Source organism: Centruroides sculpturatus, unplaced genomic scaffold (assembly GCF_000671375.1).
Source record: "Centruroides sculpturatus isolate CEXI.00-Female unplaced genomic scaffold, Cexi_2.0 scaffold241, whole genome shotgun sequence".
Classification (NCBI taxonomy): domain Eukaryota; kingdom Metazoa; phylum Arthropoda; class Arachnida; order Scorpiones; family Buthidae; genus Centruroides; species Centruroides sculpturatus.
Genome location: NW_019384409.1, coordinates 776,084 through 794,346, shown reverse-complemented (window position 1 = coordinate 794,346; position 18,263 = coordinate 776,084). Strand labels below are relative to the sequence as shown.

General features: G+C 31.3%; 3 protein-coding genes across 4 annotated transcripts in view; 2 read left to right on the top strand and 1 right to left on the bottom strand.

The window, feature by feature from the left end:
* The first annotated feature begins 381 nt into the window (after window positions 1-381).
* On the top strand, window positions 382-6,441 carry LOC111618984 (sperm-tail PG-rich repeat-containing protein 2-like). 2 transcript variants are annotated; one of them, XM_023360611.1, is made up of 9 exons: window positions 382-620; window positions 4,839-4,948; window positions 5,018-5,073; window positions 5,142-5,274; window positions 5,351-5,502; window positions 5,570-5,656; window positions 5,723-5,885; window positions 5,950-6,062; window positions 6,132-6,441. In XM_023360611.1, exons 2-9 carry the CDS (start codon window positions 4,846-4,848, stop codon window positions 6,354-6,356), a joined length of 1,032 nt encoding a protein of 343 aa, XP_023216379.1. In that variant the 5' UTR covers window positions 382-620; window positions 4,839-4,845; the 3' UTR covers window positions 6,357-6,441. The 2 variants fall into 2 exon arrangements, with proteins under 2 accessions (XP_023216379.1, XP_023216380.1); XM_023360612.1 differs by having other exon boundaries at window positions 486-646.
* A 133-nt stretch (window positions 6,442-6,574) lies between these two features.
* On the top strand, window positions 6,575-11,612 carry LOC111618972 (sperm-tail PG-rich repeat-containing protein 2-like). The gene is made up of 9 exons (XM_023360599.1): window positions 6,575-6,716; window positions 7,004-7,119; window positions 7,178-7,230; window positions 7,288-7,426; window positions 7,494-7,684; window positions 9,508-9,597; window positions 9,658-9,826; window positions 9,923-10,035; window positions 11,391-11,612. Exons 1-9 carry the CDS (start codon window positions 6,637-6,639, stop codon window positions 11,610-11,612), a joined length of 1,173 nt encoding a protein of 390 aa, XP_023216367.1. The 5' UTR covers window positions 6,575-6,636.
* A 2,555-nt stretch (window positions 11,613-14,167) lies between these two features.
* LOC111618971 (DNA-directed primase/polymerase protein-like) overlaps window positions 14,168-18,263 on the bottom strand; it is a 42,938-nt gene continuing 38,842 nt past the window's right edge. The window contains exons 9-10 of the mRNA XM_023360598.1: window positions 14,338-14,527; window positions 14,168-14,258 (exon numbers count right to left, since the gene is read on the bottom strand). Of these exons, the coding sequence (XP_023216366.1) occupies window positions 14,168-14,258; window positions 14,338-14,527 (281 nt within the window). The remainder of the gene's footprint in view (window positions 14,259-14,337; window positions 14,528-18,263) is intronic.

The following is an 18,263-nucleotide window of genomic DNA, read 5'->3' as shown; positions in this document are numbered from 1 at the left end:
AACACTTTGCTACAAACATAACAATTGTAAGTTAAAATAGCAAAATTTGTAATAAGATTTTCATTTCAACGTTTAGCCATTTTCCTGTTTGGATGGCCAATGCCGGACATATCTGCTGGTTACTAATAAAACAAATAATTACGAACTCTGATAAATATATAAATTTTTAAAATATCTTTGAAAATTTAAAATACAACTAACCTAATTTGATTATTCCTAAAACTCCGTGGAACATTTTCATTAATTCAAGTTCAAATCCGGATAAAGAATTCGCCGTTCCGTGAAAAACCATATTCGTAAAAGTACACAATGAAGAACGCGTTCGTAGTTCCGAGTCCAGAACAGTTCATTTGGAACGGTCCTCGGAACTACAAACCTCTACTTCAAAGTGCATGACCTCGGCTTGTTCGCTGCAAAAATGCAGAAGTGAGGTCAAATTGACGTAAAAATATCTGATTCAAAATAGACTCTAATTTGAACAGATATTAATTCATTCTGTTCACACTGAAAGAACGGTATAATAATTTGATTTTAAAAATTTCAACGTCATAACCAATTTGGAAGATTTCAAAATTCGAATTAATTCAAATTTGTGGTAACCGTAATGAAAGATTAAAAAGGCAAGAATTTATAGATTAGTCTAAGGGTTTGTAAATATATGATGTATAAATTTGAATATTAACGCTAGCAGACTCACGCTCTACACATTTTTTATCATGGGAGAAAGGCAGTGTGGTAGTTTCTCTCTCTGTTTTTTTTTTTTTTTATTAGAATAAGTGCGCCACTCCTACGGGTGTATAATACTAAGAATATATAAATCAAAATACATGATACAAAATAAACATAAAATTAGTATTCGGCTTTTGCGAAAACTAAAATGTAAAACTAGAAATTATAAATAGTCTTTTCTTTTATATTTTTTGAACATAATTGTAAAAAACATCAAATAGTGGCTTCTCAACAAGCTTATTGAGTGGACGTGGCCACCTGAAACCAAGCGTAAAGTTTTCTAATTTCAGAATAAGTCTATAAGTCTATCTTGGTCGTAAATTGGACAATGATCATATGGTCGACGGTGTCTAGGTTTTCTGTAGAGCAAAAGCAAGAGGCAGTTTTTGCCCGGTTATACCTCGCTAGTTAGCTTCTAAAATTATCATGCTCAGTAAGTAGTTGAGCAGTAGCAAACGTTAAATCTCTAAGTAGTTATGAGAACCTGCATTCAACACTAGAAAAATAAAGTCTTGTTATTCTACCAGTTTTACTGCTCAACCATTGCTGATTCCACTTTTTTATAGCATTGTCATGAATATAATTTTTAAGGCTGCTACGTGAGTGAGCGATGTGAGTGTAGTCCAAGTCAGTGTCCTTTGCAGCTGACTTAGCCTCAAAGTTGGCTTTTTCATTTTTTAGTATGCCAGTATGGCCGGGAACAAATATAAAAGTTATCTTATTTACATGATTTTTAATATGGTGCTGGATGTATGTGATTTTATTACTATTGCAATTGGGATATAATAGAGCTTTCAGGACAGACAGAATCACTGTAAATGTTGATAGACAGAGTTTTGTTTGGTAGTGAAGTGGTCACTGAACAGCTTGGTAGACAGCATCTTCGGATTGATAGATGGCGGTATGTGGGGAAGTATTTGTGCCCTCTAACATATTTTGGGCAAAATATGTCAGTTTGGAGGAAGATAGAGATATTTAAGCCAACATGAACAGGGCTTTTGGACCCATCTGTGTAGATATTAATGTCTGCATAGTTATCCACGGAGGAAGCAGATGACGCCAAATGTACCCTGGAGATAACCTTGTTTACAGAGATAGTAGGGTAATTGCAATGTGGTAGCATATGAATAGCCGTAGATAGGAGTAGAGACTGTTGTTGAGCCCTGATGTTTGTAGTTCTGATGTGGTAGTTTAGAACCTTTTCTACAGTACATAATGGCAAAGGAAGGAGCTCTGCTGGTATCAGAGAGGCATTAGTAGAAACAATTCTACAGCACTTCGAAATTCTGATGGCAAACTGTCTTTGAAGAGAGAATAATTTACTTGCTACTGAATTTTTACTAGTTACATGACCCCAGCTAGAGGCCGCGTAAGGTAGCATTGGTTGTATTGCCCCATTATATAGAGTTTTACAGCTGTATGATTTAGTTCCCAGGTGCACCTAGCACATTTTAACAGCATGTAGTTAATTTTCTTGGCCTTAGCCAAGATGTAATCAATATGGCAACGGAATGTGGTTTCTCTCTATTCTCTCTTGTTTTATTTTATATGACGTTTCTGACTTCCTTAATCTCGAGAACGGAGTTAAATAAACGAAACCCAAGACTAGATATTGAAACCATAGGGGCAGGAGACCCCGGTTTCTGGTACAAATCGGAAATCATGTTATTTCATTTCAAAAATTCCCCTCCCCGAAAGGAACCAGCATTGCTAATAGGAAAAGTATGATGTACGAGGCAAGCCACAACTAATTCGAGGTGGAGAGAATATACTGTATTTTAAATTAAATAAAGTAAAAATACGATTAAAAAATTGCAGCCCGACATTGTGACCCCGTCACAATAAATAATTGCCCGTTAAAATATAAAAAGTTGTTATTACGAACAGACATACAAAAGATCTAAATATGAGTAGCATGTGTATTTTTTTCGCTGTAAATAAAGAAATTATTCGTAAATAATAAAATCAAATTTTAATGATTCAAAATTCAGGAATTTTTCATTTTGATTCGTCAGAACGAAGCGTTAATTCTATTCAAAACTATTCATTGAAAATTTTGTTCACGTCTATTTTAGATGATGCGACGATCTCGATTTAATCGCATTTTTTCATAGCACACTTCGGACAGATCAACGAATGTCCACGCATCTTCTTGTTTTTCAGGCGCTTTAACAGTCCGTTCGGTGCGATCTTCTTTTGGTACAATTCACATCGAATGATTTTCGCATCAGCAGGTGTTTTCTTGTTGGAATTTTTGGCAGTCTCTTCACACGCTATCCTGTGCTCACGTAGTCCGGATAAGAGAGTTGTTTCTCCACACGAATGGCAGATGGCGTAATGTGTGGCCATGATTTGCTTCACTTCCTTGACTCGATCGTCTCTCTTTTTAATTTTGCCCATCGAAGTTTGACACATCGGACAGAGTTTCCAAATTTTTCTGACACTCTCGATACACGTCTTGCAGTAGAGATGACCGCAAGGCAGGGTAACCCCGGGTCGACGTAAACATCCAAACAAATAGGACATTTGAAGTGAAATTGGCCAAACAATTGGCCAAATTATTATTATTCTACAATATAAATTGTTTGGATTGTTTATTCGTTCAATTATTTCGTATCCTAATCATTTTATAATTTAATTTAGATGTTGTACTTATTAAATTTACACCCTTCGTATACAAGTAATGCATTATCGTGTCGAAGTGGTCCTATTAAATCCCGTTTAACCTAATAACTCTAACAAAATTTCCTACAAATCGCCTTTCTCCCCGGCAGTGCAGACAAACACGAAATTATATATTCCTATTTTTATTTATTTATTTTTTCATTTATTGAAGATCTGTCCCAGCTGTTAGACTCGTAGAAATTAGTTCCGAATGTCTTTTTGAGTCGAAAAACGGCGATGTTTATTTACAAAAGCGCAGTGGATTTAATGGGTACAGTTGAGACACACACACATGTGTAACTCGATTCTGGTTACGTTGATATTCGGGAACCCGCTTTTTGTTAATACAAATACGTTTCCAATGCTGTGTACGTCATTTTTGAACGTCATACACGTAACGTCATTTTATATGACGTTACACGTGCACTAGCTAGTCGATCTGTCAAAGTTTTTTGTGTCCTTTTGTGGAAATTAAAATTAATATAAAAATGAATATTATGACGTTGATTAATGATAATAATAATTAAATGATTGTTAATACAGTAATTAAAAAATAAAGTTCTTAAAATAAATTGTTCATTCGAATTCATTAAATTTTTATATTTTTAAATTTGTTCACATAAAGTCTTTTATAAATAATAGTACATATTAATTAACTAATTAATAATTATATATTTTGACCTAAAGTTTTTAGGGTTTCATAAAAAATTTATTTTTGTTAAAATCTTTCTATAAAATCATGCCTAAATATTACGTAAGGAAGGGGATGGGGATCAAAGAAAATGTTACGGTTTCTTACATAGAGGTGGGTGGTGGTCTAGAATGGCCGAAATCGCCTTTACGTAATTTATGGACGGCCCTTTAAGTGTAGGAGACTTCTGATGAGTTATGACTCATCTGAGGAGTCTACACCTCAGATAGGATCTAGTGAACGTAAGTTCCGTGTGATCTTACCATAGTCTACCAACTGTGGTCGTGATATTCTCTAACTGGGAGACACAAGATGCAATTTTTATGGCTACTGTACAATCTTTCTAAATACCAATGTTTTGAAAATTACATAGTTGTGCCATATCCTACTATCAGGAAAACTGATTCATACCCATGTTTATTATGAATACTATGGATCAGGGAATCGTTTTATCCCTCATCCATACCGCTCAACTTCTTTGAGGGCTAGGGATTCCCGTAATGAGACAACTATGATTGTGTCTTGATTGTTAATTAATTAATGAAATGGTTAGTAATGGGACAGCCACGTAACTTTATTTAAGCAAATCACTGTTTCAAAATTTATAACAATCACAATTTTAGATTCGAAGATGAAAAGCAACTTGCTTAATTGATTCGTCAACGCAAGAGACCGACATTTTGAAACAGTGATTTGATTTAGTAAATATTTCAAAAAGACTAAAAAAGACAGTGATTATTTTTTGTTTAAAAAGATAAAATATGTTATTCACTCGCTCTAAAAGACAAGAAGTATTCAAAAATTATACCAATTCTCATGTGGGACCAGGAACATATAACATTCCTCGAGAATTTGGTGTTCCAGGTAAAGATTAACTTATTGTACTTTCATATGATTCAATACTTCATTTTTAAAGTTGAATTTTTATTCTAGTTAAGAAATCTAAACCAGTAAAACCTGTGAAAAGCATTACAAATCTATTAAGAGAAGTATGTTTAGAGTCAGTTTTAACGGAATATATTCAATAAATTATTATTTATGATTGGTTATTTTATAGCTTGATCCCAATTACTGTGAGAAAAGCGAAAGACCTGTCCAAATGATTTTTGTGAAAAAATATCCGAAAAAGAGCATTTCATTCGGTAAAAGTAGCCGAAGATTTCTCCAAGAAACTAAATTGACTTCACCAGGTTTAAATTTAATGATCATCGCCCATTTTGTTACATAAACAGTATATGCATTTATTTAATGATTGATTTGTCATAGGAGTAGGAGAATATAACATGGAGACAGAATTATCTAAAAAACAAAATTGGCATAATCTCCAGCAAGTTGCCTTCGATACAACATTTCCAAAATCCCAAACTCTCACGCTTCCGCCTCATAGTTATCCTGGACCTAATCATTATAATGTGAAGGCAAGCGTAGAAATAGTCAAATGAAGTTTATTTTGAAACTCGCTGATTATGATTCATTTATTTGCAGCATACATGGACGAAAGATGACAAATGGAAAAGCAAAAGAGCATCTTACTTCACTAGTGACAAATCTAAAAATTTATTTGCTCCCTTGGTGAGTAAACTTTTAAAATATTTTAAATTAATATTTATACAGAAAATATACCAATTTTTGATTTAGAGCCATCCTAGTGTCGGACAATATAACATAATTTCAGGATTAGAATTGATAACAAGAAGGAAAGATTTCCATAGTACATTATACGATGGTAAACGTGGAGTGGCTTTCAATACGTCGGCTTCACGAAAATGCGAAATACCAATGGCAAAGTGCATTATTCAGGGTAAGAAAGTATCATTTAATTGTAAAAAACAGCCTCACAAAAATACAATTATGAGACTTTGCAGTTCCTGATAAACCCAAACAAATAATTGAAGAAAAGAATCCATCCGTAACTTTTAGCAAAGAGAGAAGATTCGTGACAAAATCAAGTGATGTACCTGGACCGGGAGCTTATGATGTAAACATCTTGCATTTATATATATTTTAAATATGTTTGTAAATAAATGTTAAAAAGAGATATTCGCAGATAAGTCCATTCTACGCTCATACCATTTTGAAGAGATCCTTCAATCTGAAAGCTGCTCTTTCTACAAACCGTCGAATCAATCAATCGATGGCTGCTCCAACTTTCGGCGCCGCTTATCACATAGATACCAAGTGGATAGATGGTATTAATCTGGATGACTACAATTTAGAAGAAACAGCAGACAGTTATATAGCTGTGCCAAAGTCACAAAATGCTGTTAATTAATCCAAACTCTTAATAAATTTTGATAAAAAATGAAAAACTACGTTGTGATTTAATGGCATTTATTAATATATGAGCAAACATCAAAACTTTCATGATAGAATCCATATTAAATTTCGAAATCATGGTGAAATCTTTGAAATTTACGATTACTTGTCCAAGTAAAGATTGAATCAGACTGGACAATAGAATAAGACAACCAAGGGGTTTCTCCCGGGAGGACTTTCTATAGTATGTTAGACACGCGAAGAAAATTCGGAAACCTCACAAAGCTAGTCCAATTATGGAGTATCCACGACCAGTGTTCATACTGCTGTTCAGTGATTTGTGGTTTTATCCATTCGATAAGTTCTGCATAAAAACGTACAGTGCTTGTAATATTGTCATTAGATATTACTGTATTGAAAAACTATATTTCTCTACAAAAATATAGCGCTTATCTTTTAAACGCCTGCACGAGATTGAAACACACAAGTTTCCGGTATTCTTTTATAACGGTTTAATTTGAAGCATTCTATTACGTCAATTTGAAGATAAACGTTATAAAATCAAATATATGTTATTTAAAATTAATATTGAGTGCAAAAGATTATTGTTTTGTAACGTTAACAGTTTACCTTTTTTAATATTAAAATATTATAAATCAATAGCATAAAGATGCTGTTTAATGAAGAAAAGAGAGCCATATTGCAATTTCAAGAAAGGTCAACTGGACCTTTAGTTGGACCAGGAAGATATAATATTTTGCGTTATTTAGGAATGCCAGGTACGAAAAGATGATCTAATGCTTGGTTTTCATAATTATGACTTCCTTATTTTTGCAGAAAAATATAAAACTGTAGAAAAGGACATCAGCCTCATCGATCTTTTGCACGAAGTAAGTCTTTTATAGCGTAATGTTTTAATAAAAAAGAATTAAATTTTAAACTTTCAGTTTGATCCGGAATATAAAGAAGCAAAAACTGTTAAAAGAATAAATTATTTCATAAAAACACCTCCTAAGAGACTTATTCCTTTCAATAATACTAGTGAGAGATTCCCTCGTGAGCAATCTCCGGATAAAATTATACCTGGTAAATATCAATAAAGCAGCTCAATAAATTAATTTGCGTAAAATTAGCTAAAATTTTATTCTTTTAGGAGTTGGAAGCTACAATTTAAAAAGAGAATTCTCTGAATTTCCAAATAGACAGCATTTAAGCTTTAGAAAAGATTTGAAGGATCGCGTCGAAAAATTTAAGCAAATTGCTTTCTTTACCACATATCCAAAATCTCCAAATCGATGTCCTCCAACTTTTACGTATCCAGGGCCGACTTCTTACGATAAAAAGGTTCCATAAACTTTTCATCTTCTACATTCTACCTAGAAGTTTCTTTGTGGAAATTCGGATATAGATATAGTTCTACAGGGTGGTAGAAAATAACTAGGTATTGTGGAATCGCTATACTTTGTATACTTCTAATATAAATATTGTAAAAATTATTTGACATGTACTGTACGTTATTAAATGGAAATACGGATGCTATTCTTAAAATGTAATGTAGGAACCGACGCCATCCACCAATTTCCTCAAACGATCGGGCATGGAATTCACAGCCTTCTATAGGAAGTCATGTGGAACGTTGGTGATAACGTCCCGAATCTGTGCGTCTAATTCTTCCAGTGTTCGAGGTTTTGTTGAGTGCATGTGTTGATTTATGCGGGTTGCGGGTGACACCAACGACACGTTTTCCTCAGATCGTGATGTGAATAGACGGTCATATCTCTGTGTATCCACAACCGAACCTTTGGTCATTAGCTTCAAATGACAAGTCTTGATTATTTCCGGACGGATTGCGGCATAACGTCCCTTCACCGTACGCTACCATCTCTTCACAGCAGCCATTGATTAAATATCTCATAGTGTGCAGCAATCTTTGCTCGCATCTGAACAGAAACGATCGGCCGTCTTTTTTGCCACTGCGCTTGCGACCTCTCTCGCTCAGTATCCACACTAACGATATAGGAATTATAAAATACCATTGATTTATGTACACGGATAAATAAATTTTATTATGATTTCATTATTATTACAAAAATTACAGCAATTTTTCAATGCCTAGTTATTTTAACCTCGACTATCTATACTCGAGAGTTATAAAGTAAATAAAAAAATATATTATAAACTATCATTTATAAAGAGAAGGAACGTTCATTTACTATGTTTATAGTTTTTTTTTAGCCATTTTGATCCCCTTTCTCCTTGTTATATAGCTCTACAATAATATATTTTTGGCAAACTCTTTAATTACGTATGCGATAGTTCATGCATCCCCCTGATATTGAAGAAATGACCTAAAAAGATTCTGCAAATATTTTCTAACTGATAACTTATTGACATGACTAGTAAGTATGCTTACAAGAACAAATTCGTACACCACTAACATTAAATTGTAAAATAAATAAAATAAAAATAAAAAAATAAATACAGTGAAAACTGCTTAGGCGACCACCTGCATTGGACGGGCACCTGTCAAAACGGGCAAAAATTTCTGGCACGGAATTTTCAATTTACATAATNTATAAATTATTACTAATCGCCCCTCAACATGGAAAAACGCCCACATGGGGGCGATATCGCCCCCGTTGAGAAACACTGGTGTAGTGGATACGTCAGGGCACACAAATGTAGCGGGCAGGTCAGAGCCCCAAATATATATACAGTGAAAACTGCTTAGGCGACCACCTGCATTGGACGGGCACCTGTCAAAACGGGCAAAAATTTCTGGCACGGAATTTTCAATTTACATAAGTTACCTGTATTAAACGACCACCTGTCTAAAAGACCACTTTTTGAAGGAACCGTGGGTGGTCGCCATAGACAGGTTTTACTGTACTAAAAAAATTCACGTAGGCAACGTTCGACTCCCTTCCTCCCCTTCGTATACAATGATGTACTTTTTACGACCCCTCCCTCTTAAACTGTATACTTAATTATGGGACATCTCAAAATTCATATAATAGTCTGCAAACCATACGCTTGTACTCAAATTACTTAAGGATTATTAAGTTTTCTGTAGTATTAATCTTTTAAATTTCTGAAATTATGAAGTACGTTTGATAAAAATAAAGTAACTTAATAATCTATTTTCTGGTTTTTCTTATACTTTTCAGCCCATATGGAAAAAAGAAGATAAAAAATGGGGTAATGTTGCCACAGCTCCTTTTGCGAATCGACAGCCCAGATCGCTCTTTACAGTATCTGTAGGTGATGTAGCTTTACCAAGATCCAAATTCTTAACTCCTAACAAGATTTATTTTTAGAGAAATCCGGGTGTAGGACGTTATAACGTTGGTCATGCTTTAGATCACATTACAAAAAGGAAAGACTTTCACAACCCTTTGTGTGATGGAATTCCTTTTAACTCTACTTCCTGTCGAGAACTCCACAAAGCACCACCAATAATCGACAGAACTATATGCACGTATAGAGGTAAATTCTGCAAATTTATTTGTCTTATCCATTTTCGAGTTCCTTCAAAATAAAGATATTCAACGACTAATAAGTAAAAATTTACTATTTCTGTAGGACCAGGTAGATATAATATCAAAAATGAAGATAAGATACGTGGTGTACTGTTTGGAAATGATATCAGATTTCGAAAGCAGAAGAACAAAACTCCAGGACCTGGTTCTTATAAAGTATGATTGTGCTTTTTTTCTTAATTTGCATTGTATCAAAGGTGATATTGTAAAACTGAAAAAATTTATGTTCATAAACATAATTTGGGCGTGTAATTAAAATTAAAGATTTCTACAAATTGCAAAATTTTGGTCCCACAAATGAAACAAAGTGACAAGAAAATGGCAAGAAATGTAACTATTTTGGTACTAAAATTTTTATTACACATAAAATAATCCCACTTCTAAGCATTTCTGTGAAAACCGCATCATCTTTAAATAGTTTGTGAGTTATTAATTTTTTAAAATTTCTGTGAGTTTTGAATCACCTTGTATATAATGTATATAATTATATTAATAATTAGTAACATTAATAATTAGTAACATTAATAATTAGTAACATATAATCTCAGTACAGTAAATAAGTAAATTCACAAACTTAAAAATCTATTATTGATTTTCCACTCAAGATCGAGGATCAGACGAGGATTCTAAGACATGAGACTAAAAGTCTTGTAATTAGTGATTTAATGTTGAGAATATGAAATTCGTATTTATTTAACAACGGCACAGAGCAATTTCAGTCTTGAAACATCAAATTTTTGTATTACTTAAAATTGTTTAAATTGAATTATACTGTAATTGTAAAATTTATCTAAAATTCTTAAGATTTACATTCTCAAAAATTGCCCCAAAAATCACTAAAAATTGGATTTTAAAAGTTTATTCTGTACTTGAATTATAAAAGAGGAGTTGAATTTAAGTTGTTAAAGCCACGCGAGACTCAAATATTGCATTCAATTATCAATATTTACAAGAAAATGTCATGAAATTCTCGACGTCAAATAATTTTCAATGTCACCTTGCTGATACTAATTCGTTACTTCATAATCGTAATTATTCATATTCAATGCTGTCTAGACTCTAAAGCAGTCCAAATGCAACGAAATTTAGTATGGTGGCAAACTCAGAACATGTAGAAGAAATTTCCGTAAAAAATATTAGTACCAAAACTCACTACTACGGCACTTTTAGCGCTGAAAGCTCAAGACACTCATGTAAACCGATCGACATTGGCCTTAGCGATGTAGAATACTGCTCAATGTGGTCTCGGCTGCAATCCCCTCTCGTAGGGCCTGCTTTCGAGGAGGCTGCCTAATTTGTAACATATCCTCGATAAACCATAGTTTTTAAGTGTCTCCACAACGAAACATCATACGGATTACGATACAAATGTCTTCCAAATGTCTCGAGATGTCACCATACCAGATTTCATTGAACTGCTAAATACAGTATCTCTCTAGACAGCGTTAAAAAAAGGGATACTTTAATATGATTACTCGATATTTCAGAATATTTTTTTTTAATTTTTATAGTTGAGTACCTTTTATGATCATACCATTGTTAAGAAGACTTTTAATGTAGCAGCGGCCGTATCTACTCAAATTAGAATGAAAAAACTATTGTCTACTCCAAATTTAAAGATCAAAGATTCTGCAGATTTCGAATGGATCGACAACATTAATCCTAAAGATCCTATTGATATCTTTCATGTCGATTTTGTCACTGATCAAGATGGAACTAATAATAAAATATAATTTAAGGATGAATATTTACATGACATTATTACTTTTATGTTCCCTACCAATATTTTTGCAGTATCTATAATTGCATGTAGAATATTCAAGAATGGAATTTTGGTAGAAATCAATTTTATATATATATCCTTTACCATTATTAGAAATTAAATCTTTAATAAAGTGATCAATTTGTGGATAATTTGAATGCTGGTAATGGCAAACAGGTCCTATAAAGTAATAAATATNTAAAAATAATTTTTAACGATACAATAGCGACGATTATTATTTTTTAAAAAATTTGTTAGGCTTAACATTGATGAAAATTCAACGCAAAGTTGGTTAATAGCGATATACTAATATACTATAATAATAATGTATTTTTTTCATTGTTTTCGGTTATCCGATTTTTTCAGTTATCTGACCAACCTGAGTCCCCATTTGAGTCAGATAATCGATGCTCTACTGTATATACAAATCAATGAAATGACTCAATAATTTGAATCAGTGTAAATCTTGAGCTTTTTTTTTTAGGCTTCGAGCAGACTGCATTATATTGAATCAGTGTTAAGCAGGGTCTTACTGTACATTGCTAATTAATAACTTATTTTAACTTATTATTTTGGAGTTATACAATGGATATAGGCAAATTTTTAATATTAAAAGAATGGTAAAATATATGTATCATATAAAATCTACTGTGCAATTAACACTTCTCAACTAAAAATTTTTTAAAACTAATATATATAAATCCTCCTGTTTCATTTGATTTATTAATTCATTTTTGATATAAAACTGAATATTTCATTTCAGTCTGTTGATAATTCATTAATGATTTTGGAATAAAAGCAATTGCAAATTTAATCATTATATAACATTTATAATAAACTCTCATACAAAAATCTGAATGCTAGTTCCAATTTTTTAATTAATAATAATTAAAAAGATATATGAAAAACATTGAAGTGGAAATTCAGTAATCTGGTATCTATGGAACCAGAATCATATCAGATTACCAGACATTTTTGTATTTTTCAAAATTCAATAACTTATATGTGATTCAAATATTGCAGACATTGCTGTATATTTTGTTCCAGGGCATGCTGCCATATGTTTCCAATTTCTGCTCTTTAATCAGTGTGAAGTTTGCCAACTGTGTAAGATGTTGAGACTGTTGAGGAGTCAAGGCAATCTTACATGGGTGCGAAATACACACTGAGACAGGCTTACTATTCATTTTTTCCCACTTAATAAAATATAAAAATATTCTTACTAAATTTTTTATATTCTTGTCATTACAATTCTCCTTTGATATTTCTTTTTAAGAAGAGAGTCCAGTAAAAGTCTGAATGTCACATTGAATGGCTACACTCACAAGGGAACTGTCGGAGTGTCTTCTAATAAATTTTAATAAAATTTAGTTAATAACTACGTTAAATGTGTACAAACTCTATTTTAAATTTGTAGCATTCACTAAAAGTGTTGATCAGAGTTATTAGCAATCAAATNAAAAGAGAAATTAATTTTTCTTTTTGAACATCTCTAAACTCAATAGTTATATTAAAGCCAAATGATTACCTGATTAAATCAGACTATACTAATGCCAATATTAATAATTAAATACTGAATAATTTGACTAAAAATAGGTGTTAGGCATCATTTCTTATTAACACCAATAATTATTAAATTTAATAATTATGATAAGATTAATATTTACTAAATAATTTAGAAAAATTCTGGGAAATAATTATGAGGGCAGTTTTTTTTCAACCTCCAATGGTCCATAAAATAAAAACAAGTGTAAATAACAAAATGAATTTATTACCAAAAGTTAGGTACAAACATGGTTACTTTTTGGCATAATCACCGTGAAGATTGAGCCATTTGTCATATCTGTGGACGAGCTTTGCAATCCCCCCTTCATAGAATGTTGCAATCAGTGACTTGAGATGGGCCTTCACATTGTTTTGAAAATTGTCATTAGTCTCGAACCTCTGCCCTCCCAGCTGTGCTTTTAGTTCAGGAAAGAGGTGGAAGTTGCTCAGCACTAAATTTGGGCTGTACACTGGGTGTTTAAAAAGTTCCAAGCTTGGTGGAAGTCTGAAAGGTGAATCTTCACACTTTTAATGTATGAAGACTGCAATTCTCTTTCCTGAACTGAAAATATGGCTAGGAGGGCAGAAGTTTGAGACTAATGACGATCTTCAAAACAATGTTAAGGCCCATCTCAAGTCACTGATGGCAACATTCTATGAAGAGGGGATTTCAAAGCTCATCCACAGATATGACAAATGCCTCAATCTTCACGGCGATTATGTCAAAAAGTAACCATGTTTGTACCTAACTTTTGGTAATAAATTCATTTTGTTATTTACACTTTGTTTTATAGACCATCGGAGGTTGAAAAAAAAAAAAAAAAAAACGTATATATAACCATACTAGTTACTCATGCCACTGATTGGGAACAACTCAATTATTTAACAAATATTTAAATTAATACTTTTCATGTAATATTTAATTATTTTAAACAACATATAAGTACAAAATACTTTCAGATAATATATAGCATTAAATTATCAATTACCTTTAGACTTGTAATTACTCTGTCTGCATTCTGGATCATAACATTTTTGAAAATACACTCTCTTCTTTAGAGATACAACTATTCTATAAACATTATGGAAATAAAAAATTATGTATTGAATATAAACTAATAATAAAATATAATTTAAGGATGAATATTTACATGACATTATTACTTTTATGTTCCCTACCAATATTTTTGCAGTATCTATAATTGCATGTAGAATATTCAAGAATGGAATTTTGGTAGAAATCAATTTTATATATATATCCTTTACCATTATTAGAAATTAAATCTTTAATAAAGTGATCAATTTGTGGATAATTTGAATGCTGGTAATGGCAAACAGGTCCTATAAAGTAATAAATATAGAGTAAATATAAAAAATGAAAATAATATGTAATCAGAATATGTATTACTTTTTTTTAATAATATAGTTTTGGAATATCTGAAATTTTTTTTTGTCAAAATAAATGCTTCTTGATTTCTTTTAACTTAGACTATATATCCATGAAATTTAAAAACAGAAAAATTGTTATGCAAAATATATATATATTACACACACATATATACATACACACATGCAAATTCATTATTAATGTTAATTGCATATTGCATTAGATAATTATTAATAAATAGCATCAATTTGTATATTAATTTAACATTGTAATATTTAATTTAATAAAGTACTTTACATTAATAAATGCACATTATTTTTTAGTAGAGATATTAAATATTAACTTCAAACAGCATAACAATTATTTGTTTATTGTAACTGATATTTAAGACAAAGCTTCAGCATTTTAAGATAAAGAGAAGCATGTTCTTCTGATATTCTTCTGAAAGAGAAGCATGTTCTTCTGATATTTAAAGAAATTATAAACTTAAAAATATTTGCATAATTTTTTCATTAAATTTTAGTATAGAAAAAATAAAATTTACATTAAACAAACATAAAATAAGTTTAATCTGAATAACCATATATTCTTTTGATTTCAACAACAATGACATTTAATATGCAGTATTTGAGAAAAATAGTAGTTGAAAAATTTTTTCAATTTTTTTCTTGATTACTATTTTTTTTACTAAAATTTTTTCTTAAATACAATTTTCTAAATAAATAAATATCATTATTATTGATATGAAAGAAGTAGGTGGTTATTAAGATTGCATTTCAATATAGAAAAAATAAAACTTGTATAAAATATAAAAAATGTAATAGAAACCAATATTAAACAAAAAAGTAAGTTTTATCAAGAAAAAATAATATAAATATTTGTAAGTTATAATTTCAAAAGGAACATGCCCAACTTTCATCTTAAAATGTTTTTCCACCATCTTAAATATCAATTACAATAAGTTCAGTCAAAAGTGTATAAAAACAAGTGATCATAAGCAGTAGTGTAACTAGGGAAAAGTTAGGGGCCTAGGTCTTCCCTCCTTATCCTGCATAAATATCGTAAATAGTCAAATAAGTAAAGGATAAAATTTTTAATATGGCAAAATACATACATGTGGCTACACGCCATATTTTAAACCGTATGATTTGTATATTTATCTTCACTTCACCTTCGTCTGTCCTATTTGTTTACTCTTCTATAATGTTATCTTTTTCCCACTGACTTTAGTGTGTGGGTGGACTGAGAGGAAAGAAATGAATGGAGGGCTTTTGTGAGAGGATATGAGTGGACTAAGGTGAGAGGAGGAACGAGGGGGAGTTAAGGAGGAGGAGAATGAAAGGGAGTGAGTGGAGAAGAGAAAGGAAGAGGAGACGGGGAGTGATAGCAGAAGAGAAAGGACGTGAGACTGAGGAAGGAAGGGGAAGGAGGGGACCAAAAGGAAAGTCTTCCCTGTAAGTTCAGCATCGTATAGTGAGAAAAGAAAAAGAGAACTTTGGAACGAGAAAAGAAAAAGGAACTTAATTGAGAGGAGGTCCAGTATTGTATCGGATAGGCGACGACCCGGGAACTGGAAGAGAAAAAGGGATGAACTTTGCGAGAACGAGTGGCATCGACCATTGCAAGGAGCACCAATTACCAAGTTTGGGTACCCTCTGTCCTATCTCTCGTCTTCTTCCAAACCTATTCTATTCAATACTAACACTTAGAAACTAAGTGTTAATAATAAGAAACTAGCATAAATTACTTAGTTTAAGGAATTGGCCGGACTGAAACTACACGCGCACTTTCCTGTCGCGTATTATATTACTCAGTGGTTCATTAAATGTGCGTCTCGTTTGGTGGATCTAGAGTGAAGTTGGTATCCTTATAACCTGCGTCAACCGGGAGAGTATATAAAATTTTTTGTATTTTTAGTTTAATTAATTTCGTTTTGTTTGTCTATTTCTCGCCCTTTGGTCTTACATACATATATATACATGTACAATTTGTAGGAGTGTATTCTTCATACCATAGCCTAGTGACACATCTAAAAGTACAGAAGTGATTGAAGGTTTGAATAATAATAAGAAAAAAAAAACTAACTTATTTGTCAGTAGTAATATAGCTTGGTCAATGGATACTGAATTTTTCACTACATTTTTTGACTTGTTAGACTAAATAAATCTTTTAATGGATGATGGCTTTTTCCTATGGGTTTACCATTTTCTTTTAAAGATGAATCTTATGAATGCATAAAACTTATAAGTGTGAAGATCTTAAAAATGTGTGGATAAAATTGTACTTAAATCTATAACTTTTTGAATTTGATGTATAAAACTAAATGGAGATATTAATTTTTTAAATATTTATCTTTTGTTAAATAAACTTTTGTGATTTTTATCATGTTATAATTTGAACCCCTAAAATATTTGTTCTGGTTACACTATTGATTATAAGACAAAACAAATTTAAAACAGAGAAAATCTTTTTTATAAACTGAATATTTAACCTTAAAAATATATAATACTATTTTCATTGCAATAAAAGATGAATGGTTATATTAAAAAAGACAACGTTAATTGTAACAAAAATATATTAAAGTGTCCATATATGTTGAAGTACAAATCAAAATTTGGTAGATACTTTATATTCTCATTTACATGTACAGTACAGTGTAAATAGTCTGATCTAATACTTGAGGATTCTTGCAATTATATCTATTTTTTCCCCACTTATGGCATGATATATTTTCTTATCTTTGATTTAACTCAGACACACTACTAGAAATATTTTTTGGCATCTTTTCTCATCAATAAGAATTCATAAAATAATAATTATAGATTTTTAATTTACTTCCTCTCAAAGATCATATGATATCAAATTATATATTTCAGATAGTATTTACTATAATCTTTATCAAACAACTTTTTCACCTTAGCAAATTTTAGCTTAATATCCAGCAACAAATAAATTAAAATAATCAGTTATTAAATTTTTTAAATGGGCATTAAAATTATTTGTATAATCAAATTAAAAACTTATTTGAATAAAACTATAGGAAATTTCCTAATTGTGAATTCTTCCTATAGTAATCTTATCTCTATATTGAACAACTGACAATCTCTGGCAAATACATTACACAAACTTACAAAGTTTATAATACAATATAATAAACAATTTTCAAAATATTCTGGTAAAATTCCCTTAATTTTGAACTCTTGCTATTCATGTTGTGAAAGACTATATCAAAAATATCTGTTTGGAGAGAGGTTGAGACATCAGCTTCAACTATGAGTATCACTATCTTCAACAATTATGGATGGTTTTGAATAAACATGGGGTAATATCAAAAGCGCTCAGCAACTAAATAAAGATAAACAAAACACCTTTTTTGCCGAGAAATATAATTTTTAAACAACAAACGTTTTCAGCCTAATTAATAGGCCATCTTCAGGTTGAAAAATACAACGGAACGTCTGGTTAACGTGTATTTTTCAACCTGAAGATGGCCTATTAATTAGGCTGAAAACGTTTGTTGTTTAAAAATTATATTTCTCGGCAAAAAAGGTGTTTTGTTTATCTTTATTTAGTTGCTGAGCGCTTTTGATATTGTTGTAATGGCGGCACCGGTGGAAACTTACAAGAGGTATAGGAAGTTGACGTTAAAGCTTGTTAAAGCTTGTTGTAAATTGGAATTTAAAAAAAAAA